Source organism: Bubalus kerabau, chromosome 15 (assembly GCF_029407905.1).
Source record: "Bubalus kerabau isolate K-KA32 ecotype Philippines breed swamp buffalo chromosome 15, PCC_UOA_SB_1v2, whole genome shotgun sequence".
Lineage (NCBI taxonomy): Eukaryota > Metazoa > Chordata > Mammalia > Artiodactyla > Bovidae > Bubalus > Bubalus kerabau.
This window is the reverse complement of record NC_073638.1, coordinates 85169956-85196847: the sequence shown is the minus strand read 5'-3', so window position 1 is coordinate 85196847 and position 26892 is coordinate 85169956. Positions and strand designations below refer to the sequence as shown.

Genomic DNA, 26892 nt, shown 5'->3' with positions numbered 1-26892 from the left:
ATCAGCCCAGAAGACCCGCAGGGGGCGGGGAGGCCACCGCTTCCCCAGACTGGAGCCGGACGGGCTGCAGCGGCCTGGGGCTCGCCAGTGACTGACCGCGGCCAGTTGAGGGGGTCTCCAGAGAGCCTGCGGGCGGGTCCGAGGGCAACCTGCTGTCTCTCCCCACGCCTGCCCAACGAGCTGGCCCTCCAAGTCCAGGGTCCTCCCCACCTCCCTCAGCTGCGGGAAAACACAACAAGACTGAAATTCCATTACTGAAGCCCGGGGCGGCCCCTTCTGTGGACTCAGGGGTTCACTGCAGCTCAGGAAGAATGCTGGCCCCTGGATGGGGCAGGGAGCAGGTGGCTGAGGGCCTGGAGACTGGAGGACATTCCCACTCGTCAAGGGGGATGAGAACGGCCCAGAGCTCAGACCCGAACTCGGCGGAGGGGAGGCATCGGAAGGCTGCCTCCTTGAGCTCTCTGCGCAGGAGCTCAGCCAGCCCTGGCCACCGTGGGCAGCCAGCCAGCCCACGGCCCGCGTGCCCATCAGACACCGTGCAGCATGGCCGGGCGGGGGCGCACTCTGGCTGGGGGGCGGCTGTGCCTCGGAGAGGCCTGCACACCCACAGCATGTGACCTTCAGTTACGTCGGCCAGCCCCCTGCTGTAGAGCCCAGGGGCCGGTGGATGGCTCCCTAGAAACAGGGGTCTCAGCAATGAGACAGCCAGGGATGTCCCCCAGGCCGGCAGTGGCTCAGCTGCTTCCCGGCACCGCAGCGTGCAGCGGGGTGGGGTGGTGAGCTGAGAGGGAAGGGACGTGTTCAGAAATCAGGGGCTCCAGCACAGAGGGAGGCCGGGCAGAAGGAACCATCAGCTGATAAGAGCACAGTAGCTGTTGTTCATACTAAATTGGGGCCCAGGTGACTGGGAGAAAACGCACAGACTGTCCCAGAGGTCTGCCGGGTCTGCACTGCAAGACGGAGGCTTTACGGGACCCTCGGGGGTAGGCTGCAGGAGCCGGGCAGGGCTCCCGTCGGGCCAAACTGCACAACGAACACTTACTGGCTTGTCCCTGAGGACAGACCGGCCTTGCATACCAAACACGTGCAGCGGCTTTGGGGCCTCTGGGCAGCGGGGCTCGGTCCCGAGACCCAGGGGCTGCCACAGGTGTTTGGAGCGAGGCTCTAAATTCAGAGCCGGAGGGAAGCATTCTCACAGACCCGTTGGGCCAACAGAGAGACACGCGCGACCACCCGGTGGGGCTGGTGTGTGCACACGTGTCCGCAGGGTGCGGGAGCTGCCCTGGAGCAGGGAGGGCGTGGGTGTGCCTGCGCATGTACCTGCTTTTGTGTGCATGCTTTGTGTCCACAGAGCTGTATGTGTCCACGCACTCGGGGTGTCGCTCAAACTTCCCGCGGAAACCAAGGGCAGGTGTTCTGTCCTCAGGGAGCCTTGGCATGCTAATTTTAACCCCATGTTATTGTGTTAAGCTGCTTCTAAAAATTAAAATGTAGAAGTTCCATAAACAGAGCCCAGGGCTACACTGTAAGGCGGGCCCTGGGGAAAGGGTCTCTTGTCACCCTTGCTCTTCCAAGAACGGTGAGCCCAGCCCGTCTGGCCATGCTCCCGCCGGACAAGGGAGAGCCCAGTGGGCTGCAGCGGCGAGGACCGTCGGGACGCGGCCGGTTGGTCCAGCCCCTCCGCTGACTGCTCCTGGGAGACGGCCAACCAGGAGGGGTCTCAGGCAGGGCCTTCAGAGTTGGCCTGAAGGCCTGGCTTCTGCACAAACTCCCCCGAGCTCAGCGCCTGGGGGCCGTGATGGACGGCCGCACTCCTCACACAGAGGGTGACTCCTCTCTGCTGGCAAGATGAGGGGGAAACCTACAGGGCTCCAGAGGGCTCTGGCTTGCCCTTGTACTCCTCGACTCCCCAGGAAGGAGTGAAGGCCCAGCCCCTCCTCCGGACTGCTCTGCTCCCTGCCCCCACCACGGGAGCACACAGGGGGAAGATGTATTCTGGGAGCAGGGTTGCTCCAGCCGGGGAGGAGGAAGCAGAGCAGGCCCCTGCCATTCTCGTCTCATCACAAGACCAAGAAGACCCTGCATGCAGCAGGCGGTGCTCGGGCTAGGTTTGCCATGGCCTCCGTGACGGCAGAGCGGGCTGTGAAACACGCGGATGGGAGAGGGGGTGGGGGAGGGCGGCTGGCCCTGGAGGCAGTCACTCGCCCTGTTTTCAAATGTCCCTGAGGCAGCTTGCACGGGGACCCCCTCCTCACCTCAAGACCTCAGCTGAAGCAGCCAATCACGAAGCCCCTGCTCCCGCCTGCCCCCACCGCCTCACACCCTCAGCACAAGGAGCAGGGCTGGGCTCCGTAGTGCCCAGGCCAGAGAGGGGCCAGGAGAGGGCCCCGTGGTCCCACTTCAATGCAGCAACACCCAACAGACGGCCGGGAGGGGGCCACCAAGGGAGGGAAGGAGGCCCCTGACTGCCTCAGTCCCCTGGGGCCGGGAGGCCCCCCACTACTGGAGCTGGCCCCTGTGCTGTGGGAGAGACACAGGGTGGCCCTGACTGCACGTGTCCAGGAGGACGGCCACCTGGGCTGCAAACCCTTAAAACATGTAGAAGGAAGGCCTCTCCGTCTCTAGGAACTTGACCAAAGAGCATTTGGAAGGCTCACCATGGAGGGCTGCAGCCCACACCCTCACGCACACACGTGCACACACAGGGCTGACACCCCTAGACCGTCCGGAACACACAGGCAAGGAACAAGCAGCCACTTCCTGGCCCAAAGAGCCCTTGAAACTCTGGGAGCCTGCGCCTCTCTGCTCCTGTGACCCCTCTGCCCCCCACACCGCCTGGCCCGCTTCTTTCTCCCGGTAAGTCCAGGCTCCTCTGACGAGGAAGGTGGGGTCTGGCCTCCGACCAGGCAGCAGCGCCCCGACGGGGGGCCCCCTACGGGCCCCATCTCCACGCACCAGGCACCCCTGCGGCCAGGCAGGCGCCACTTGTCCCCACCGGCCATCTCCCTCTCCGCCCTCGCGCTCAGCCTCCCAGGCCCAGAGAACCGCCCCCCGACTGCCCGGCCCGGAAACAATCACCCTTTGAGAAAGGCTGCCAAACTGGGCGCCAGGAACGGCCGGGATGGAGGCGGGGTTGGGGGCGGGGGGCTCTAACTCCGGGGAGCGAGGCCTGGCGGTGTCGCCCCCTCCCGCAGCCCCGCTTCAGAGCACAGAGCCGGGCCGCCTGCGCCTGGGAGGGCGCGGGGCGATACCCACCCGGGGGTCCGCGCCTCCTCGCGCCCCCGGCCCCGCCTGCGGGGTTGTATAGACGGTCCGCGGCGCGGGTCCCGCCGGCAGCTCGCGCGCGGGCGGGGCGCGCGGGGCGGGGCGCGGGGCGGGGCTAGCGGCGGGCTCCAGCGCCGCGGGCGGGCCGGGGGCGGGCCGGGGGCGGGGCTGGCGGCGCTGTCACAGCCGCGGCGGCCCGGGCGCGTCCGCCGCCGCCGAGAGGACCGCGCGCCGGCCCGGTCTGCTAGCTCCGGCCGCGCGCCCCGGCCCCGCGCCTCCGCCCTGCGCCCGGCCGGCTCTGCTCGCTCTGCCGCGCCCCCGTCCTCCCCGCCCCGCGCCCCGAGTGCGCTAGCGGGCTCGGCTGCCGCCTCGCCGAGCGCAGAAGGGCCGGGCCGGGGCGGCGCTGACCTCGCGGCGATGAAGGGGCCTCGGGGGACCCGCAGCCCGAGAGCCCCCGGGGCCGGAGGCGCGCGTGGCCGGGGCCAGCAGCCCGGGGGCGCGGGGACCGGCGCCTAGGGGCCGCCGCCGAGATGGAGCGCGCCGGGGACGATCCGGACTCGCCGCCGCAGGTCAGTGGCCCCGCCGCCGCGTACAGAGCCCCTTTATGCGTCCGCATCGGCGCCCGCGGCATGTGCTACGGGCGCCTGTGCGCGCGCCCCTGTGTGCGTGTGTGCCTGAGTGTGTGTGTGTGTGTGTGTGTGTGCGCGCGCGCGTGGATGGTGGTGCGCGCAGCGGGGCGGCTGGAGAATCGGCCAGCATCGGGCCGGGGCCAGGAAGCGCCGCAGTCGAGGGGCTGCTTCGAGACAAGACCTGGGTGGTGCTGGCCCTCCTCGCATCGAGAAGGGGAAGCTGGTTCTCAGTCCCTGCCAGCCGCAGGCCAGGCTCTTAGCTCGCTGGGGCCGTTCCTCCCACCTCAGCAGGTGGTTCCTGGCGACCTGGAGTTGGGGGTCAGCACCGCTGCTCCGGGTCCCCCAGGATCGTCCCCAAGCCCGGAGTCTCCAGCCACTGGCAAGTTAAGTGTCTACAACTCTCCCGCGAGGCGGGGGGCTGAGCGGTGGTGAGGGGGCCCAGTGTCAGGACAGGTGTGCAGGGGGCAGAAGGAGTCAGGACCGAGTTCATCGCCTGCCCTCCACACCCGGACTCAGGCCTGGGGCCCCAGTCCCTCCCAACCAGAGCCCAAAGCTTAGGGGAGCAAACTGAGGTGTGAGGCAGCAGAGGATGGAAGGGAGGCCAGGAAGGAGGTGACGACGGCCTGGGGCTGGAGCTGAGGTTGAGAGAACCCGCCCCCTGCGCACGCAGAGGCAGAAACAAGACCCTCCCCAGCCCTCTGCCTGTCCTGCCCCGGCCAGGCCTAGTCCCAGCCCGGCGCTGCTTGCATGGATTCTTGTCGACGCTGGGCAGCGGGGCTCTGGGGCTCTCTCTGCCTGGATGCTGAGGCCGGCCTTGCAGACGGCTGGTCGCCCCAGGCTGGTGGGGGCAGCTCTGCGTGGCTGGGTGGGGTACCCACTGGGGGCTTGATATGCACTGCTGCACAGGACTGGGTGGGGATGTCCCCGGAGCAGCCAATGACATCTTGTGTGTAGCTGTGTCAGGGTGGGGCTCACGGCTCCCCCAGTTATGGGGCTGTGGGCGTGTGACTTTACCGGACGGAGGCTCCTGCTTCCCCAGATCCACCTTCTGTCCCCCAGGGCTCCCTGCCTCCAGCACAGAGACGGAGGCATCCCCTCCGAAGCTGCTGAGCTGGAGTCTGTTAGTGGCCTCACTGGACCGAACATCGAGTCCCCTTCCTTTGTTTAGAACAAAGACCCTTCCCCCGTGAGACCCTCAAAGAGACCGTACTGCACCCAGTCCATGCCCAGCACCCCCAAAGCTTCTGGAGCTGCATTCATCCCCCTCTCCCCATCTTGGGGGGATGCAGAAGGCTTGCCCAGGTGTGGAGCAGGGAGGCTTGATGGATCCATGCCCCCTTCAGTGCCAGGCGGCTGCTGTGCCCGTTTTGGGCCTGCCCATGGGTGAGCCCCTCCTTGTTGGGGTGCGCTGGCAGCTCACCGGCACGGGACTGAATGCAGGCACAGAGGTTCCGGATGAGCAGCAGTGACGGGCCCATCTGAAGGGGGCTGGTGGAGGCTGGGGGCTCCAGAGGAAGAAGCGGAGGGCCAGCCCTGCCCCCGGCCGCTGTCTCTGGACGCACCTGGGTTTTCCCCCATGGTTTTGAGGGGCGAGGGGAGAGGGGACCCGGGTGGCTGGCCTTCTCTGGCTGTGAGCACAGGGTGATGAGGACGGCGGAAGCTTCACAAGTGTGGCGGGTCCAGCAGTGAGCTGACCGCAAACCAAGCTCTAGGGTCAGGGAAGCGTGTTGGTCCAGCTTGGTCAGAGGAGGGGCTGAGCGGGCCGGGAATTGCCCGAGTGCCCCCCTCTGCTGAGCACTGGACAGGAGGAGAGGCCGGGCTCAGGAAGAGAGAATCTGAGAGTCCGAGGCAGGTGGAGCAGCTGCGGGAGAAGGCAGACAAAGACACAGAAGCATGGGCGCCGGGGGTCCAGCAGAGTGGGGGCCGCCTCAGGCCTCCTTCCAAGATGTCCGCCTGTGTCGGCAGCCAGCAGCCAGGGCAGGGGGCCGGCCCCCCAAGGAACGTGGAGGAGTGTGGGCTTCAGGGGAGCTCCGGGCAGAAGGGACTCTCTTGCGTGTGCCCACCCCCACGCCTTCTGGGGAGAAGGAGAAGGGAAGCTTGCTCGCAGCCCAGGCCTGCAGGCCAGAAGTCCTCTGCGGGGCCTGCTGGGCGTGTGGGGTGGGCACGTGGAGGTGGTGCCGTGCAGGGCACAGGCTGGCCAGGCCGAGGCTGCCTCGGTCTCTGTGATCGGATGGGAGGACTTTGGGGAAAGCGGAGGCCTCTAGGCCCTGATTCCTGAAGGCCTGTAGACCCAGGAGCCTCTCCGGCCAGGCCGTCTGTGGGTGAAGCGCTCGAGAGGCGTCACCGTCGTGTCTGCATCTGTTCCCTCCCCATGAGCCCCTGGCATCCGGAAGCCTCTGAATGGAGTAGCCGTTCTCCCACCCTGGGGCTGCCTCACCGGCCTTGCTGCCGGCTCTCTGTTCAGACCTCCGCCTCCAGGCCTGGGGCCTGGTCCTGCCCCTGCCGTTCCACTGGGGGAGACACGCTCGGTGTCCCCCTGCTGAATGGCAGCAACACGGTTTCCGTGTGGAATCAGTGGTCGGTGCGGTCATTGTACTTCTTGGCCAGTGTCCCCCCAAAATACATGCAACCGACAGGAACCCCAGGCCGGTGGCCCCCTGGTGTGGGTGCTGCCAGCTGGCCAGGTGGGCAGGGGCTGCTCCAACCCTGCTCCACACTGGCGCACTGAGCACCTACTGTGTCCCGGGCCCCGGGCCAGTCCCAGGGAGGTAAGGCGTCAAGTGGGCCCCAGTCAGATCAGGTTTTCTGTTTAGCTTAGCTTTGGAAGGAAGGACTGTGTGGGTTGCCTTTTTTTTTTTTTTTTTTGCAGCTACAGCAAATTTACTTTCCTAATGAGGTTTAGCTGCAGCCAATATTAAAATGAATCTGTGCTCCCCGAGCACAGCAGCTGAAGGCAGGGCAGTGGCCTCCCCGCCAAGCGTCTGGCAGGGCTTAGGGCTTTGCCACCCAGAAGCTCAATGGAGGGGAGTCTCAGGGTGGACCTCTAAGAGCTGGCTGGACTGGGGATGTCTTCCCTGAGATCTGAGCCCTGAGCAGGGGGTCTCCCGCCCCGCAGCTGGGAGACAGGGGGGCCCTGGTCGTTGTTCATGAAGGAGGGGGAGGGGGCGGGGCCGCGGGGGCGGGGCCGCGGGGGTCAGAGGGCAGGTGTCAGGAGAGACCCAGCCTGAGGTCCTCGTGGGCCCTGCGCGCTGCTGAGCGAGTGCCGTCGCCTCTTCCTCCCCCTGCCCCATCTCGCTTCCTTCCCTGGGGAGTGGTGACCACTGGTCTGTCACTTGCCCGGCGCTCAAAGCCTCAGAGCCTGGCTGGACGTGGCGCAGCTGCCCCCTCCCCTGGTGGGCATCCCCCAGTCACATCAGCGCTTTCTGCAAGCTCAGGCGCGCACGGGGCTGTGGCCGCCCCGCAGGATGGCACAGACGCGTCCAGGACGAGCCCAGCGTCCCTGAGTGCCCCTGGCAAGCACTGCCCCGGGCTCGGCACTGCACCTGCGAGTGCGGAGAGCGGGGGCTGCAGGACGTGCGTGCTGTGCGCCCATGCTGTGTGCCCTGGGGCCGCCCCTGACCCCCTGTGCCCCCACGTGTCTTGTCTCTGAGTGGGACGATAACAGGATGCTTGTGAGGTGGGAATGAGAATCACAATGAATCGTGTTACTCACTTGGAACAGGAGCAGTAAGTGCTTTGCTCAGCAGGTATTTTTGCCTCTTTTTTTTAAATTTGGCTGCTCCAGGCCTTAGTTGCGGCATGCCGAATCTTTGGTTGCGTCGTGCAGACTCTTAGTTCCTGCATGTGGGATCCAGTTACCTGACCAGGGGTGGAACCAGGGCCCCTGCATTGGGAGTGTGCAGTCTTTTCCACTGGATCGCCAGGGAACTCCCAGCAATTTTTTAAATTATTCATTCCATGGTAGTTAACGTTCCATCTGCCTACATTTGGACGACACGAAGTGTGCCTGGTACACGGAGGGGCCCAGCTGTGGCCTTGCTTCTGTCGCCCACCGCCCTGAGCCCGTCTCCTCCCTGTGGTGGGGCCGTGGCCACACGGTAAGCCCGGCACCATCTCGGGTCGTGTTCGCCTTGGCGAGTGAGCACAGCTCCCCCTCCTGCCCCCAAAGGGCCCTGCTTAGCCCTCTGCGTTCAAGATAAAGGAGCACACGAGGTTCCGGCCTCCAGGGCGTCCGGGCAGGCAGGGGCAGCTGGGGTCGGGAGGGCTCTGCCTGGCTCCCAGCCCTGGTCCTGAGGGAGAGGAGCCCCTGGCCAGGCAGGCCCAGCAACCGGCTGCTGTTGGCTTCCAGGCCCGGTTGTGTCAGCCGCTCGCTGCAGACTCAGTCCCAGGGGCCTCGTCTCCTTATCTAAAATGACAGATGTGTGAGGCGTGTGCCCGTGTCTGGCCCCAACCACACTGCTGCCCTCGGTCAGCCCCCGTGATCGACACCCCAGAGCAGGGTGGGGAGACCATCTGCCCAGAGTTAGGGTTCTGCATCTGTAGATGTGCCCTTCTTTCTGCAGATCAGGAAGCTACCCACAGAGGTTCTGCTTCTGTTTTGGGTCACACAGCACCTTGCTGCCTGGCCCCGCACTGTGGCCTGAGTCTAACTCTGCCCTCCCTGTCTCAGGCCCCCAGGCAGGGGGCGAGAGGTCCACCATGGGACCGGGCTCCCCTCCCCCACCAGCCAGCCAGGCCTCTGCTGTCCTCCTGTGACAGCTGGCGGGAGGATGCACCTACACTGTCCTGCCAGGGCCCCAGGGAAGGTCAGCTGGTTCGGGCCACAGGCATCGCATTGGAAATACACAGGAAACTTTAATTAGACCAGTGAATCAGCAGCCTGCATGGTGTGCGCACACAGTCTGACCACACGGTGTGTGCACACAGTCTGACCACACGGTGCGCACACACACTCTGACCACACAGTGTGTGCACACCCTCTGCCCCCGGCCTCCGTGCTGAGCATGTTGTTCTGTTTCCTTTCATCCTCTGAGCCTCTGAGGTGAAGGGAAGTGTTGCTCGCCTAACTCACTCTGTGCTGACATGGACTTTCTCTCGTCCCCGTGAACCTCCCCCTGGGAGCCAGCATGCACGCCTCCACCCGTCCCCACACCCCTGGCTGGAAACACCAGCACTGTGTGCGTGCGTGTGCGTGCACGTGTGTGTGTGCTTGCCAGCCTCTCACCATGTCCTGCGCACGCCTAAAGCTTTACCTGGAACCCCTGGGGCGCGTCCCCTGGACGTGCCCACTGTGTGTTTTGCCATGGAGACCCCCGTGCGGGCCAGCAGGAAGGTCTGGCGCTGGGACCACATAGGTGCCGCCCGGCCCAGTCCCCAGTGTGTCACTGCTGATCCATCCAAGCACAGCTGTTGGATGGCAGGTTCTTTTCTGTGGCAGAAATTCATAGAATGCACAGTTAGGATGCACCACCTTAACGGCTCTTAAGTGCTCAGGGCGCCCAGGACATCCCCGCTGCGCGCCTGTCCAGCTCCAGGACTCCTCATTCTGCACGCTGGAAGCCGTGTGCTTCCCTAGCCCCCGCTCTGCCGAGCCCGACCACCCTGTGCCTCTGTGAGTGGGTCGGGCTCGGTCCTGCCGCGCCTCCTGAGCCCCGAGTCCAGGTCTCTGTGCCAGAGCAGCGTCAGCGCTGCTCCCCGCTGGGCAGGGTCACTCCATGTGGAGTGTCTTGCCGGCCCGGTCCTCAGACGGGCAGGCCATTTGCTGCCAGACCGTGGCGGGGAGGCAGTCCACGATGGCGTCTCCTCACTGCCCTTCCTGCCCGGGGCCGCAGACGCCTCTGTGCTCTGAGAACCAGGCTCCTGGAGCCCCGCCTTGCCCGACAGTCTAGTGCCGACCGCAGGGCCGGCGTGCTCGACAGCCCCCAGGAGACAGGGAGGCAAGAGCACAGCTGGCTGAGGCTACAGGCAGGGCTGGCAAAGGGGCAGCCCAGCCAGGACCCAGGACCCCAGGCCAGGAGCCGGCCCCTTGCAGAGCCCAGGGTGGGGCCACTGGCCCTGGAGCCCCATGCATGGGGCGGCCCTCTGCACGCCCCTCATGAGGCTCAGCGTGTCTAGACCACCATCCGGGGCTGACACCCAGCCTGGGTGCCTCCCCCCCTCCCCCGGGGTGGGGTCTGGGGGTCTGGGCTGAGACTGGCACTCTGGGTCCATCACCACGTCCCCAGGGTGGGGTCTGGGCTGAGACTGGGGACTCTGGGTCCATCACCCCCTCCCCAGGGTGGGGTCTGGGCTGAGACTGGGGACTCTGGGTCCATCACCCCCCCGGGGTGGGGTCTGGGGGTCTGGGCTGAGACTGGCACTCTGGGTCCATCACCCCGTCCCCAGGGTGGGATCTGGGCTGAGACTGGGGACCTTGGGTCCCTCACCCCCCACCTCCAGGGTGGGGTCTGGGCTGAGACTAGGGACTCTGGGTCCATCACCCCCACAGGGTGGGGTCTGAGCTGAGACTGGGGACCCTGGGTCCATCACCCCCTCCCCAGGGTGATGTCTGGGCTGAGACTGGGGACCCTGGGTCCCTCACCGCCCCCCCAGGGTGGGGTCTGGGCTGAGACTGGGACTCTGGGTCCATCACCCCCTCCCCAGGGTGGGTGGTGTCTGGGCTGAGACTGGGACTCCGGGTCCATCACCCCCTCCCCAGGGTGGGGTCTGGGCTGAGACTGGGGACCCTGGGTCCCTCACCGCCCCCCCAGGGTGGGGTCTGGGCTGAGACTGGGACTCTGGGTCCATCACCCCCTCCCCAGGGTGGGGTCTGGGCTGAGACTGGGACTCTGGGTCCATCACCCACCCGCCGGGGTGAGGCCTGGGGCTGAGACTGGGGTGCTGTCGCTGCCTGTTCGGATGCGGCACCTCCGGCAACACTTCTCCCAGTGTCTCTCCCAGCGCGGGGGCGGCTGACCCCAGGGAGGGAACGGGGCGGCAGGAGAGATGGGCGGCAGAGGCAGTGAGAGCAGCCTCAGGAGCCCGGCAGGAAACGGGCAGCCCTGCGTCAACCTCCCACCTCCGCACTCAGCCCCGAGCCCGAAGGAGGAGCCTCGGCTTGCCCGCCCTGGAGATGGAGGGAGACAGGGCACCCTGCCCTCCCTGGAGTCCATGCCACGGGCACCACCTGCAGGCACAGCCTCGTCTTGGGGAGGGAGGAACCTCTGTGAGAGCCGCCTGAGGCTGGCCAGGCCCAGAGGAGCCAGGGACCCCGAGTCCCGTCTCTGCCGGACGCGGACACTCAGCTGGAGTCACAAACAGGCTGCTGCCGTCCCCGCTATGATATTCCACGTCTTGCAGCCTTCGTGGAGCTCTCTGCGGGGCAGGCCCTGCGCTGGGGTTTTCCACGGAACCCTCAGCAGATCCCAAATTGCCCGATGAGCGTTGCAAAGGAGACTCAGTGCCAGAGACACAGTGCAGCCTCCACAGTGTGCAGGGCCCAGAGGGGTCCGGAGGAGCCCCTGGCCTGGGGGCTGCAGACGGACACAGAACCAGCAAGACCAGCGGGTTCACGCAGGGTGTGGGCTGGCCGCAGAGTGTGTGGGGTCTGGCAAGCTCCGGGGGTCAGGCCAAGGGCTCAGAGTGCCAGGTGGCCTCCCCTGGAAACTGCAGGGTCGGTGGGACCCCCATCCCAAACCGCAGGCCACCAGCTCCAAGGGAAACAGGCAGAGAGAAGCAGGACGCCAGACAGCGGGGGCAGGGCAGTGGGAACAGACGGCCACGCGCTGACACCCCAGCAAGGCTGAGTGCACCCTTGCCCACGGCCTGCAGGCTCTGCACGCTGTCCTAGGCCAGCGCGTCCTCGGACACCCAGCCCCCGGGCCCCGGCCCCCGGCCCCTGCCCTCTGTTTCCTATCAGAGCCCCGACTCCTGCCCCCGCCCACCCAGGCCGGTGCCCGGGAGCCCACGCGCTGAGTGTCAGCATGTCCTGAGCTGCCCCAAGCCTCCAGGGCCCGGGGCAGTGCAGCGAGCCAGGCGCTGAGGGGCGGCATGTTCCAGGGTGTTTACTGCGGCTGCGCTGGACTCAGGCAAGGCCATGTCCCAGGGCCAGGGTCACCGTCTGCTGCGTCCACACAGCCTCTCCTGGGGGACATTCCTCAGAGCCCTCTGCACCTTGAGGCCACGCATGTGGCCCGGGAACTCACTCAGAGGCGGTCCTGGCCGCGAGCTCACATGCACACATGATGATATCACCTGGGGTGGGGGGGAGGCTGGCTCCGAGTAGCTCGCAAAATGGACCTAGCGTCGCCACCTCCCGAATGAAACTTCAGACTGCGTCCGAGGGCAGGGAGCTGGTGCTTCGGCCGCTGTGGGGCTGCATCACAATCGACGTGCTGAGGTGCAGCGCAGTGCCCAGCTGGTGCCCAGGCTTCCTGCAAGGTGGCCAGTGGGCTCGGGGACACTCAGACCCCCGAGCAGGGCTGTGACAGGCCTTGTGGACGGGACAGCTGCCCGAGGCCCTCCCGCGGCAGCTTTCACGGGGGCGCTCGCCCAGGTCGGCCGCTGTCGGGTGGGCCACTCTCCCTCTGGTCTGTGTCCCCACCTGGAGCCACGCTGCAGGTCACGCGTGTGCCTCGGGCCCAGCCCAGGGCACCCAGGACACACCCTAGGTGACACCCTCCTGCGAGGGGCCATGAGGCACATGGATGACCCTCTGCATGAAGACGGGGATGTCAGTCAGGCCGCTGGTGCCGCTGGTTTGTGCCATTCAGACTCCTGCAGCGCAGGGGACCACACACATCAGACCCTGTCTCCATTCTCTACTGAGTCAGAATCCAAACCCGATCCCAAGGCTATTTCTGAAAAACCAGAAGAGAAACCAGTTCAAACACGACCGACGGACTGTTGTTTCCTGACTCCTGGGTAGAAGAAACCTGAAGCCGTCACCGCAGCCTATGCTGAGCAGGTGTCCTTCCGCCCCGGCCAGGGGCTGGGGTCTCAGCCAAAGCGGAGGAAGATGGCACCAGGCCCAGGGTCCCTCCAGCCCCCACCGTGTGAGCCGGTGGACAGCCCCTCCTGGCTAACCTGGGTCCTTGGTGCTGCCCGAGGGGCCAGGCCTGCCGGCAGGAGCAGTATGTGTGGAGCAGTTGTGATGAGCACTCTGAGACTCTGACCCGGGCCCTCCAGGCCTCAGTTTCCTAGCCTGTGAAACGGGGCCAAGACTGCCCTGCCTGTCTCAGAGGCCGCCGTGGCTTGCAGAGAAGGAACCCAGCCTGCCAGGGCAGGGCTGCAGACCCAGGGGCCGTCCGAGCCCTCCTGGGGTGGAAGGCCCCCTCTTCCACCTGCTCCAGGGGTGAGGGCAGAGCCGGGGTCAGCGGCTGCCACATGCTGCCCTCTCCCCGCAGAGCCAGCGGGGTGGGGAGGCTGGGGAGTGAGGCATGGGGCCAGCTGATGCGTGTGGACCCTCAGGGAGGGAGCCAGTTAGCTGTGGCCTCAGGCTTGTCCTGCGCAGGGGCCGCGGGGTTGATGCTGAGTCCCGTTAGGGCTCGTGGGGTCCCGTTAGGTCTCAGAGACCATCTGAGGCCGAGAGAGAGCCGGCCCTTCCCAGCGTCCTGCCCGCTGACCTCTGCTGAACTCTGCTGACCTCCGCTCAGCTTCCCCAGTCCAGCCCCAGGGCACTCGGCTCCCAGGGACAGGGGCAGCTGCTCTCCTCACGGCCCAGCAGGGTCACCCCCACCCATTCAGGACCGATGCCCCAGCCTGTCTGTGTGGTGCAGGCAGGCGGGGGGCCCTCTGGGGGCCAGGGAGCTGTGGCCTCCCCAGAGTATGTAAGGTTGCTCCTCATCCGTCTGAAACGGCCCTGCGTGCTCTCGTCATCTCTCCACACTCAGTCATGTCCGACTCTGCAACCCCACGGGCTGCAGCCCTCCAGGCTCCTCTATCCATGGGGATTCTCCAGGCAAGAAGACTGGAGTAGGGTGCCATGCCCTCCTCCAGGGGATCTTCCCAACCCAGGGAGTGAACCCAAGTCTCCTGCGTCTCCTGCACTATAGGCAGATTTTTTTTACCACTGAGCCACCAGGGAAGCTCCATATCATCACAGAACATGGCAGAAAAAAAGAAATACAAGCGGGAAAGGAAGAAAGCCCTCGTTTCTACGAGAATTACATTGAATGCTCTCCAAAGCTTCCATGAGGCGAGTCCGGGAAAACATCCTCCAGGAGAGGTGAAGACCGGTGGGAAACATCACACGAATGCTGAAGGACACCGTGCAGGTCACTCACTGAGCATCCCCCGGTTGCGGACCACTTCGGGGAAGTCAGGTCGGGGCCGCGGGTGCTGTGCCCGGGGGACGACTCCCCGCGGGCCATGAGCTCCCGGGACATCCTTGGCCTCACAGGCAGAGTCGCGCTGGCTGGCAACAGGCGCTCGATCAGGGAAAGGACCGCGGCTGGGCGGTGGTCAGGGCGTGCACAGCTTGTACACAATACTCTGGGGGTTCTTCTCCCTGTGGCCTCCTGCGACCCGCCTGCCAGCCACGATCCCAGGCCTACGGGCACCATGGCCCTTGCCCTGCTCGAGGGCTCGGGTGGAAGGTCTGTCTGTGTTACTGACCTCCACCACACACACACACACGTGTGCGCACACACGTGCACATGCATACACATGTACACATGCAGCACACACGCACACACGTACACATACACATGTGCACACCTGTGCACACGCATACACGTACACAATGTACATGCACACGCAAACACATACACGTGCACATGCATGTGCATGCACACATGCAGACACACGTGTACACATGCATGCACACACACACGTGCACGCACCAGCTCTGCAGTTACCTCCCTGAGTGGCAGGACAGAGCTGTGCGGAGCCTCCCTCCCTGTGGGCCGGGCGCTGATGGCCAGCCACCCATCCAACCCCCAGCCCACCGCCGCCGCCGCCACATGGCCCTTCCCACCACCAGTGGGACTAAACCAGCTCCTCCCCAGGTGTGGGGCGTGGGCAAGCTTCTGCTGGAATCCCTGCAGTCTCAGAAGGCAGGCTGCCGTGAGCCTTAAAGCCAAGTTCGCCCAGCCTCTTCCGGGCAGCCTGCTTGAGGCTGGACCCCAGGCCGGCTGCCCACCACCCCTCCTGGGCCATGGCCCGTGGTCATCCTTGCAGTTCCCTCTCAGACTCAGGCCTCTGCGTCTGGGGTGCTCCGCCTGCCCCACTCCACGCCCCCACCCCAGGCCCCCTGATCCCCGCTCCCAGCCACCCAGCCCCAGGCCTGCCCCGCACAGACCCCTGCTGGCCAGCTGGCTCCCTCGGAGGCTGGGGGCTCCCTGCTTCACTTCATAACCGCCTGGTAATTAGCTTCATGACTTCGCCGCCGTGCTTATAATAGCCTCCATTAAAGTTATGGGATTTTCAAGCCGTAATGGCTTCCAAAGTAATTAATGCACAACTGGGTTTATGGCTAAGTTTATTTTTAGAGCTTTCCTGCCTCTCCCTCCTTCCCACCATACATGTTTTGACCAGATAGACTGGACAGGATCAGAGCATCGTCCCCCTCAGGCCATTGCCTCTGTCCCCTCCTAGTCCCCGGGGGATCAGGACCTACAGGGGGCTGCCCCCCAAGGGGTTCTGGGGCCTGACCCCCTTCCCCCGCTCCTGTCTGGGTTCAGGCCTGGCCCCAACACAAGCCGTCCCCTGTGGCCTCAGTGAGCACCAGGAGGAAGGGGATGCGGGACGACTCAGGGAGCGGCGAGTACTCCCTGGGGGAGGCCACGGCAGGGGCCGGGTGCCCAGGCCAGGCCAGCCCCCACGGCCAGACGCCTGGAAAAGCCTCGGGGGACCCCACAACCCAAGGAGGCCTCCCTGTGTGGCCTGTGGCGGCCAACCAGACCAAGGTCCCGACCCAGTTTTGGCGTCCTACCCGGGGGCTCGGCACTGGTGGGGCTGGCCAGGGAGGCGGCCCAACACCCAGACGGGCAGGCAGCGTGGCCTCTGGGCTCCTCCCACGGGGCCGCGGCCAGGAGCTTGGAGGCAGCTCGGGGTCCAGGAACCCGCTCCCAGCCTGCATCGTCTGACCCCAAGGCCTATCCGCTGTCTGCTCCAAGCAGGCTGTGCAGACGGGCGGGGGCGGCCACCAGGGCACACCGGCCCGCCGGGAGGGCTGCAGGCCAGAGGACCAGGTGGGGAGGAGGGACGCAGCGCCTCCAAGAGTCCTGCTCAGCCTGGCTCTCAGCCAGGAGAGACGGCCGTCCGCCTGCCTGCAGCCGGGTGGGCGTGGTCTCGGGGGCTCGGCCTGCCAGACTGGACACCTGGGGGGCCCACGCATGGGGACAGGCGGGCTGCCCGTGGCTGTCCTCCCCCCAGGCCACCCCTGTGGACCCAGAGGTGTCTTGCAGGGCTCTCAGCACAGAAGTGGGGGCGGGGGAGGGGGTGATAGCTCCCAGGAGGCTGGGAGGCAGGGCGCTGGTCCCTCATCATGAGCTCAGCCGGCCCGGAGGGAAGCTGTTGGCACGCGACCCCCTCTGCTGGCCCCCGGGGCAGCTGGCCCCCGAGCTCCTCGGCTGGCCCCCAGGCCCCCTCGGCTGGCCCCCGGGCCCCTCAGCTGACCCCCGAGCCCCCTCGGCTGGCCCCTGGCCCCCTCGGCTGGCCCCTGGCCGTGGCTCCAGCCTGGGCCTTGTCCCGTCCAGGCTTGCTGAGGGTGCACCCTCCCAGAGTCCACTTCCAAACACTACTGGCCAGTCCTCTGAGGACTCACTCGGCGCAGATGCCTTCATCCAGGCTGTGAAACGAGGTCCGAGCACAAGGCTGTGGCCGTCACAGCCACGACCTCAGCCTGAGCTCTCTCTGCGTCCTCCCAGCGGCAGGCTGAGAGGCCCACGGGCGTTAAAGCCTTGGAAACTAGGTGCCCTCTTCATAAACGGGCCTGGGAGTGAGCCGGGGGATCCCAGGCAGGGGTGTCTGGACCGAGGGGGCACCGCCTGTCCTCAGCCCCACGGGGCGGCCCCCCAGGCCTCTGGCCAGCCTCTCTGTCCCCTCTTGCAGGTGTTCATCCCGCAGGGCTCCTGACCCACTGCAGACAGCACCCCTTCCCAGACTCCGGTCGGGCTGGACTCCGCAGAGCTGCGTCGGCAATGGGTGGGTTGAGCGGTCAGGCCTGCGGGCTGGCGTGCGGCTCCCCGCGGCCCCGTGCCTGGCCCACCCGGCCCACTCGTGTGCTTTCCTCCCTCTGCGGCCGCTGCCCAGCTCACGAAGAGCTGTGGGCCCAGCCAGCCTTGGAGATGCCGAAGCGACGGGACGTCCTCGCCGTCGTGCTCATCGTGCTCCCCTGGACGCTGCTGGTCACCGTGTGGCACCAGAGCACCGTCGCGCCCCTGCTCGCCGCACGCAAGGGTGAGTCCCGCCCCGCCGGGCGTCGCAGACAGGGAGACCGCAGCCTGCAGGCCTGAGTCTCCTGATGGGGTGACCGCAGCCTGGAGGCTGACTCTCCCTTAACAGGGAGACCGCAGCCTGCAGGCCTGAGCCTCCTGACGAGGTGACCGCAGCCTGGAGGCCTGAGTCTCCCTTAACAGGGTGACTGCAGCCTGCAGGCCTGAGCCTCCTGACAGGGTGACCGCAGCCTGGAGGCCTGAGTCTCCTGACGGGGTGACTGCAGCCTGCAGGCCTGAGTCTCCCTTAACAGGGTGACTGCAGCCTGGAGGCCTGAGTCTCCTGACGGGGTGACTGCAGCCTGGAGGCCTGAGTCTCCTGACGGGTGACCGCAGCCTGCAGGCCTGAGTCTCCCCTGATGGGGTGACCACATCCTGGAGGCCTGAGTCTCCTGACGGGGTGACCACAGCCTGGAGGCTGACTCTCCCTTAATGGGGTGACCACAGCCTGCAGGCCTGGGTCTCCTGACGGGGTGACCACAGCCTGGAGGCCTGAGTCTCCTGACGGGGTGACCACGGCCTGGAGACTAACTCTCCCTTAACGGGGTGACTGCAGCCTGGAGGCTGGAGGCCTGACTCTCCCCTGATGGGGTGACCACAGCCTGGAGGGAGGCCTGACTCCCCTGACGGAGTGGCCACAGCCTGGAGGGCTGACTCTCCCCTGATTGGCCAGTGGGGACCTGGGGCCGACTTGGCTGATGACTGCACCCTTGGGGGCTGACCTGGGGCTCGGATGGTGCCATGCACCCAGGCTCAGAGCCTCGCGGGCTCTCCTCTGCACTCACGCCCAGGACATGCACTACGGGAGGGCTGGGGGGGTACACCACGGGAGAGCTCAGGGGTGGTGGGCGTGCACCGTGGGAGGGCTAGGGGGTGCATGCCCTACAGGAGGGCTGGAGGGTGCAGCATGGGAGGGCTCAGGGTTGGGGGGCGTGCACTGTGGGAGGGCTTGGGGTTGGGTGGTGGGATTTCCAGCCTGTGTTACTGAAAGCCTTTCAGGGCGAGTGTCTTCTTTTCCTGGTCAGGAAGCCCTGATGCAGCCCCCAGCCCCCAGAGCAGGCAGGGCCAAGAGCCCCAGTCTGGGGCCGGCGGCCCTCGACGTGACGCTTCAGGCTGCTCATCTCTGCAGGGGCCTGAAGCTTCCTCCAGGAGGATTGGGCCGAGCGCGGCTCAGCTCCCACCGTCCGTCGGGCACCTGGAGCTCTCCCAGCATTTCCTCCCCTCACTCCTTGGTGCCTTATCTTTTTTTGGCTGAGCTGAGTGGCTCGTGGGATCTTAGTTCCCTGAGCAGGGACTGAACCCAGCCCATGGCAGTGAGAGTGCCAAGTCCTAACCCTGGACCGCCAGGGAGCCCTGCTGCTTGTTCTCGTCGAGTCGTCACCGCCGCACCTCACAAGGTCTGTCATGTGGGATGTGACACCACGTGCTTCTGTTCTCAGCAGCGCTTTGGGCTCAGGGATGCCAGGCTGCTGCGCTCAGCACAGCCGGTCATGCCTAGAGACGGGACTTGGCGCCCTGGCCCCAGGGCAGCAGCAGAGGGCGATGGGGCCCTGAGGACCGGAGGCGGTGGCAGCCCTGACCCAGCCCGTCGTAGGCTCGCAGACGCTCCAGGGCGCAGAGCCGCCTGCGGGGGTGTGATCACTGGGCAGACGGGAGGGCGGGGGGCGGGGGTGCTGCGGACAGCGACGCTCAGGGTCCTTCCCTAGCCTCGGGCTCCAGAGCTCTGCTCACGGCAGGATACAGGAACCCTTATTTATGTCCTGGTCTGCAGCTGCTCTCTGGAAGCTTGTTTTCTTTTCCCAGTTTGACCTAAAACTCCTGCAGAAATCCCCTTGGTTGCCTGTGCCGGTCTCCCCACCCTGCACCCACAGCCCGGGGGCAGGCTCCCACCTGGGCTGTGAGTCCCCAGTGGGGGTCATTAGCCCGTGGGAACTCTCCGAGAGCCGGAGACTTGTATGTCACCCCGGAGCCCAGTGCCCAGCCCCAGGCCAGCACCCACATCCACACCCGTGTGCTAACTAGAGCCGTAGGAAGCCCAGCCTCCCGGGACCCCCTTCACCCCCTGCACGGGATTGCTCCCACTACCCTTTCCATAGTTGGACATCTTACTGTCCGCCTCTGCACAGGGGAAATGTTGTGAGCCCGGGCTGTGTTCCGAGCCCCTAAACCCACATGGAACCTGGATAAAGGAGACGCAGTTATCAGCTCCCCTTCGCAGCTGCCAGTAGTGACCAGAGGCCAGGCCCCTGGCTCAGGGTCGTGCGGTTAGCGCAGAGCTGGCCGGGGTCTGCGCCTCGGAGCTCGGACCCCGAGGTCTGGCCTCCGACCATCCCACCTCCCGCTGAGACGGCCCCGGAGCGAGCACCCAGAGTCCTTCACGTGGCCGGACAGGCCTCGGTGGGGTGGGGGGGGCGCTTTCAGAACGGGAGGGGTGTGGGCTGGTCCCCCCATGAGGGGCTGGCTGCTGGCTCCCCACGGGGATGCAGATAAGGGAGAAAGCCTGGCCATCAGCGCTGCCCTGGCAGGAACAGGGCACCTCCAGGGGCTCCCATGCCTGCGTGTCATGGAGGTGGGCCTCTGCCCGGCTCCACACACACCCCTCCTGGGCGCACGGCTGGGCAGGAGCACAGGCAAGGCCCCAGGGGCTGTGAACGCATGACAGGAACGTGCATGTGAGGAGACACACAGGCCCAGAGGAGCCGAGGTGGGTCTCCACCCCACCCTTTGGCCCAAACATGGGACATCGACGGTCAGAAGGGATGGGCTCAGGATCCAGAAGCATCTTGCCCACCGTGGACAGCCCCCGGGACAGAGTGCTGTGGTGAAGCCCTACACTCCACAGCGAGGTTCGGGAGCTAGATTCTGGGTCAGGCCCCAGAGCGCCTTTGGGGCAACCCCCACAGGTCCTTTCCCCCCGGGGGAGCAGGAGGGGGACAGGGAGGGGAAGACGGAGGCAACGGCCTGAGAGGGAGGCTCTGATCCTGTCCAGTCTATCTGGAACCCAGGTGAGGTGCTCCTGGACTCCGGGGCCACAGGGTACGTGGCACCAAAGCACTAAGGTTGCCCCAGGCAGGAGCGCTAGTGCTCCGGGCTCCTCAGCAGCTCTGGGGAGAAGGGCGCGGGCAGTGCGGTGGGCACTTCGCCACACAAAGCTTGGCACAGACGGGAGCCCAGGGTGCGACGCTGCAGCTTGGCCAGCTGCCCTTAAACCGCTCAGAGCTGTCGAAAGCCAGGCGTAGGGGTCAGAAAGAGGAGGACCCAGGGCGAGGGTGTCAGGCAGCCAGCCTTGACCATCAGCAGCAGCCCCCAGGCCCCCAGAGAGGTGTGCACTGACTCTCCCACAGGAGCAGAGGAGAGCCGGGTGGGCTGGTACCTGTACCCCGTACACCTGTACCCAGTACCTGTACCCCAGTACTCCTGTACCCAGTATCCCTGTACCCAGCATCTGTACCCAGTACCCCTGTACTCAGTACTTATACCCAATACTCCTGTACCCAGTACCCTTGTACCCAGCGCTCATACCCAGTACCCCTATACCCAGCATCTGTACCCAGTACTCCTGTACCCAGTACTCCTATACCCAGTACCCCTGTTTCCAGTACCTGTGCCCAGTACCCCTGTACTAAGTACTTATACCCAGTACTCCTGTACACAGTACCCTTGTACCTAGTGCTCATACCCAGTACCCTTATACCCAGCGTCTGTACCCAGTACTCCTGTACCCAGTACCCCTGTTTCCAGTACCTATACTCAGTACCCCTGGAATCAGTACTTATACCCAGTACTCCTGTACCCAGTACCCTTGTACCCAGTACCATTGTACCCAGTACTTATATGCAGTACTCCTTACACAGTACCCTGTACCCAGTACCTCAATGCTCTACTCAGTACCCCTGTATCCAGTACCCTTGTACCCTGTACCCAGTACCCCTGTACTCAGTACCTTATCCAGTGCCCCTGTAACCAGTACCTTACCCAGTACCCCTGTGCTCAGTACCTTATCCAGTACCCCTGTACCCAGTACCACTGTACCCAGTGCCTCTGTGCCCAGCACTTGTGCCCAGTGTCCCCACACCCCCTCCTCTGATCTGCAGATGACAGTGGTGACCCCCGGCGCGAGGCGCCCCCTGGCACGGACCCCAGGGAGTACTGCATGTCCGACCGGGACATCGTGGAGGTGGTGCGCACAGAGTACGTGTACACGCGGCCCCCCCCCTGGTCTGACACACTGCCCACCATCCACGTGGTGACGCCCACCTACAGCCGCCCGGTGCAGAAGGCAGAGCTCACTCGCCTGGCCAACACGCTGCTGCACGTGCCCAACCTGCACTGGCTGGTGGTGGAGGACGCGCCGCGCCGCACCCCACTGACGGCACGCCTGCTGCGCGACACCGGCCTCAACTACACGCATCTGCACGTGGAGACGCCACGCAACTACAAGCTGCGGGGGGACGCGCGTGACCCGCGCATCCCCCGGGGCACCATGCAGCGCAACCTGGCGCTGCGCTGGTTGCGGGAGACCTTCCCGCGCAACTCCAGCCAGCCTGGCGTGGTGTACTTTGCGGATGACGACAACACCTACAGCCTGGAGCTCTTCGAGGAGGTACGGGCCACAGATACACAGACCAGTACCTGTACTCAGTACCCCTGGGATCAGTACTTATACCCAGTACTCCTGTACCCAGTACCCTTGTACCCAGTACCATTGTACCCAGTACTTATATGCAGTATTCCTTACACAGTACGGAGTACGCAGATATGCAGACCAGGGGTGGGGGGGGAACCTGGCGAAGGGGGAGGAGGCCTGCATGGGCTCCTAGACCGACCAGCCCACCGCAGCCCTGGCTTCAGGCACTGTCTGGAGTAGGGCTTCCAGTGGGCGGAGGGGAGGAGGGTTCCCCGTCCACCTTCAGTGTCCCCCCAACTCCCACCCCCCGAGTTTGGGAATCAGGACAGTGGGGGAGGGGAGGGAGTCATTTCAAACTCTAAATCGGGGAGACAGAGCTTTTGCAGCAAAGGACAAAGCACAGGTCACGTGACAAGGGAAGCACCAGCTGCTTGCAGGGTGGCCTTTCTCACAGCCCTGGCCAGTCCTCTGCAGATGCCCTCCCTGGGCAGCCCAAGTGTCCTGACTCTTCTCCCCTCTAGATGCGCAGCACCAGGAGGGTGTCTGTGTGGCCCGTCGCCTTCGTCGGTGGCCTTCGGTACGAGGCCCCGAGGGTCAACGGGGCAGGGAAGGTGGTTGGCTGGAAGACGGTGTTCGACCCCCACCGGCCGTTTGCCATAGACATGGCGGGATTTGCAGTCAACCTGCGGCTCATCCTGCAGCGGAGCCAGGCCTACTTCAAGCTGCGCGGCGTGAAGGGCGGCTACCAGGAAAGCAGCCTGCTCCGCGAGCTCGTCACCCTCAGCGATCTGGAGCCCAAGGCGGCCAACTGCACCAAGGTGGGCGCCCGCCGAGCTCGCAGCGCGGCACAGGCCAGCTCCTGCCCTTGAGGCTCCCTGCTAATCAGGGACCTGCACAGCCAGTGGACAGCCAGCCTCCCTCCAGGGTGGCGGGTCTGTGGCCCTTCAGGCAGCCATGCTAAAGGTGGGCAGGGGGACGAGGAGGGGCCCCCCAGGCAGAGCCTAGGAATGAATTCCTCCCTCACCACGCATCAGCTGGGCTCCACACTTCCATGCCAGACACACCTACATGTGTGCACACACATGCGCACATGGGCACATGTGCACACATACACATGCATATGCCAGTGCACACGCACCGACATGCACAGACACGCGGGCACACGTATATGCATGCATGTGCACACACGCCCATGCACATGCACACGAGCACGAGTGTATGCGCCAGTACACATGCGCACACAGGCGTGCAGACACATGTTTGTGCATATGCGCATGCACACACATGCATAGATACGTCTTCCTTCCAGTTTGGACTTCTCCAGTTGGGGACCAGGCTGGCACTTAGCTGAGCTGGAGGCCCCAGAACTGTCTCCCTCAAGATCCATCAAAAAGCACAAGGGAGGATGAGAAGCAAGAGGAAAACTTGGGACCACTTTCTCTCTTCTTTGTAGCTGCAGATTTTCTGTTTCCAATAGATATTGTGAAGGCAGCCTATGTACAAAGAGCAAGAATGAGGGGGTAGGTAGAAATACAGAACAATGGAGAAAGTCTTGCTGGAACAGGGCTGGAGGGGAGGGACAAGGGTGGGAGGGCGAGGTCGGGGCCGGCCCCATATGGTCTTATGTCTCTGGACACACAGATCCTGGTCTGGCACACGCGGACCGAGAAACCAGTGCTGGTGAATGAGGGGAAGAAAGGCTTCACTGACCCCACGGTGGAGATCTGAGCCCCGGACACAGGTAAGGGGATGTGAGCCGGTGACACCCTGAGCAGCCCCCCCTCCAAGCTTGGGTGCAGAGTAAATCTGCCAAGGCGTTTCCTCCTGGTCTTTAATCATGACAGTCACGGCAAAGGCCCCATGGAGTGGAGGAGGCAGAGATGAAGCCAGCAGGTGGCAACCTCCCCGCACACCTGGGCTCCCCAGCTGGGTCCCCGCACACCTGGGGCCCTGCACACCTGGGCCACCCCAGCTGGGTCTCCACACGCCTGGCCCCCCCCTTCCCCCAGCTGGGTCCCCACACACCTGGGCCTCCCAGCTGGGTCTCTGCACAGCTGGATCCCCACACAGCTGGGTCCCCACACAGCTGAGTCCCTGCACACCTGGGCCCTTCCTTGCTGCTTGGAGGCCTTCACCTCACAGCACCGCCTCGTGACGGCTCCCTGTCTCCCCATCTCATTCTGGCCACAAACCTCTCCCCATATGAGGCCCTGCTGGGTGGACTCACCCGGGCTCTGTCTGTATGGTTTCCTCCTCAGTTGAGGTAGAAGCGTGGACTCCAGAGCCTGGCCCAGCTCCCAGGCTCCCATTTCCCTCATTTTCTTCATCTGCTAAATGGGTTGTTGGGGCACCAGAAATAGTCTCTGGCACTGCCCAACTGCTGCTGCTTTTATTTGGTCCTAAAAAATCCTGTACTGAAGTAGTTCACAGGCTCCATTTACGCTTTAGAGATACAGGAACGAAACTCAGAAAAGCTGAGTGGATTGTGCCAGTAACCCACACAGCCAGGCCCTTCCTGAGCTGGAGGCTTGCTGTGAGTGGGGCTCTCTTGGTCTTCAGGCCTCCGAGTCAGGCTGCAGCTTTTGTGCCTTGCTGGCAACAGCCCAACTGCAGGAGACCGCGGGGGTCATGACCCCGAGCATGGCAGATCACCTGGGCCACGACCAGACCGCAGTGGGTCAGACAGAGCACGCTCCCGGCTCCTCGGGGGTCTGGGGGGGCCCCGTGGACCCCAGCTCCCAGCGGCCCCCTCACACTGCCCCCTCGCTCTTTCCCCTCAGGAGCGCCTTCTGAGACCTGCGCCTGGCCGCCTCCTCTCCCCACGCCGTGTCCCTCCAAGGTGCACTCCTGTGGACTCGCTGCCACCCTCCCCTCCCCTGTGGGGCCTTCAGAGAGAGCCCGGCCCCATGCCGGGACGAAGGACGGAGACCCTAAAGCACAGAACCCCCAGACCTGTTGTGCTCCACCCGCCCGGCAATCCTGCGGGGTCGACGCCATGGGCCCCGAAATAGGGGACTGCCCGGCTGGGACGGAGGTGAGAGCCCCGCAGAGCGGCCCCTGGCCCCATGGGGCCCCACGGCCACCGGACGGCGGTCCCCAGCCCCAGGCGTCCGGACCAAGCTGCTCCCGGGAGAGGAGGTCGGCGCCCTAGCGGGCTTTCCTTGCTTCCGCCTCCAGAGCCTGGGGCCGCCTGAGCGCCTGGCAGGCCCGGCAGTACCTGGCCTCGCGCAGGGAGCAGAGCCCCTCCAGGCCCTCGCCCCCGCCACTCCCCGCACCCGGCCCCGCCCAGCGCGGAAGGAGCCGCCCGCCCACTGCCGCGCCTGGGCCGGGACTGGGGAGGCAGACGCCCCCACCAGAGGCTCAAGGTGCAGGTGGGCCAGGAGCAGAAAGAGGAAGGGCCGGGCGGTGTCCTCCCCGCCCCGGCCGGGGGGCTTTGGCCTAGCGGAGGGGTCGACAGAAGGGCACGGAGGTGACCTGAACCCAGAGGGCGGGAGACCGAGCCCAGACTGCTGGCAAATCGTGACTTACACACAGAGTGGGAAGCAAAACCTCACTTATCCCTAATGGGGCGCGCAGTCAGCTGGCCTCGCGTCCCTCCCCCATCCCCCCCCAACCACGCAGCCCCCCGCCAGGAGGGAGGCGCTGGTCCCCCTGCCTTCCCCGCGGGCCAGCCCTCTGCCAGCCCCGTCTCACGCTCCTGACGGCTGGAAGCACAATTTTCATCCCCTGAGAGGCAGAGGAACGGCTCGCGCCCCCCCTCTCCGAACAGGCGTTTACTTTTATCGCTAACAGCGCCCACCCTCCTGAAACTCGCCGGATGGGCCCGAGGGCTGTGGAGAGCCCGCTCCTGGGTATCGGGGGGTGGGGCCGCGGCCTCAGCGCAGCGACCCAGAGTGCCAAGCAGCATCGCCGCCTGTGCTGAAGGGGGTTTACCTCCTCACCATGGTTAGGAGAGCATCCCACAACCCCCTACCCAGAGCCCTGAGCCGCCTTGCAGGGCCCGGGAACCACGGGGGTGACAGTGACCAGCTGAGTGGGTGAATTTGCGCTGGGCACCGTGGCCTCGCTCACGGGACCAACCCTGGACGCTGGGTCAGCTCCCCTGGCTGGGCAACTGTCTTGGCCAGAAGGCCAGGGCTGGTTTTCAGGAAATGGGTGATGAACCACGAAACGGGATCGTCTCTTTTTTTTCTTTTTGGCAGATACTAGTTCAGTTGTTCACCTAACACCCTCTCTTCGCTGCATGTGTATTTATTTAGTTATAACCCTGGTGGACTGCAGCTTCCGTCTTTGTTGGGAATGAGTTCGTTATGAGCCAGGGTTGGGTCGGTGACCACAGCTTGTTTGCTCCCCCGTTGGGAGTGGGGGGCGGGGCAGAGCCCGGAGGACACAGGGGGGAGGGCGGCCCCCACAGCTGCACCGTCGGTCTGTTTTAATTTAACTATTTAATTTGTTTCGAAATTAAAAGTCAACTATGGTTTTTAACCGTCTTAACCCTCCTCCACCCTGCCTGCTTTCTCATCACTTAAGCGTCCAGCCTGTACTGTGAGGTGCCCCTCTGGACGCTCCCTGCTCCAGGTGCCACGTGGGCCCCAAAAGCCTTGGGGTCACCTCCCACGAGGACGCGAACACAAAGCCCTGGCACTGCAGACGCCATCCGCACCAGGAGGCGGACGAGGGGCGTGGGGTGGGCGCAGGTGGCGTCAGAACGGCCTCTGGGCAGATGCGCAGAGACCGGGATCCGGGGCAGAGCGCTCGGTCAGCAGGAGGCGCTTGGCAGACAGGCCCTGAGGGCAGCTGACTCTAGGGGGTGGGGTGTCAGACACGCGAGCGGGGGACACTGGACAGGCGGCCTGGGAGTGGGAGGAGGGGCTGCCAGACTTTCAGAGCAGAGGGTGGACTTGGTCCAGCCGGCCTTCTAGAAGCATCGCTTGCCTCCTGTGCTCCCCACGAACAG

The 26892-nt window shown here is 65.1% G+C and overlaps 1 protein-coding gene across 2 annotated transcripts; it reads left to right on the top strand.

Annotated features, from left to right (window-relative positions):
- Positions 1-3485: 3485 nt before the first annotated feature.
- B3GAT1 (beta-1,3-glucuronyltransferase 1) lies at positions 3486-26325 on the top strand. 2 transcript variants are annotated; one of them, XM_055548105.1, is made up of 7 exons: positions 3486-3833; positions 16926-17018; positions 17127-17273; positions 21403-21911; positions 22457-22753; positions 23577-23676; positions 24716-26325. In XM_055548105.1, the coding sequence occupies exons 2-6, from the start codon at positions 17015-17017 to the stop codon at positions 23661-23663; spliced, it is 1044 nt and encodes a 347-aa protein (XP_055404080.1). In that variant the 5' UTR covers positions 3486-3833; positions 16926-17014; the 3' UTR covers positions 23664-23676; positions 24716-26325. The 2 variants fall into 2 exon arrangements, with proteins under 2 accessions (XP_055404080.1, XP_055404081.1); XM_055548106.1 differs by lacking the exon at positions 3486-3833 and having other exon boundaries at positions 16851-17018.
- Positions 26326-26892: the final 567 nt, after the last annotated feature.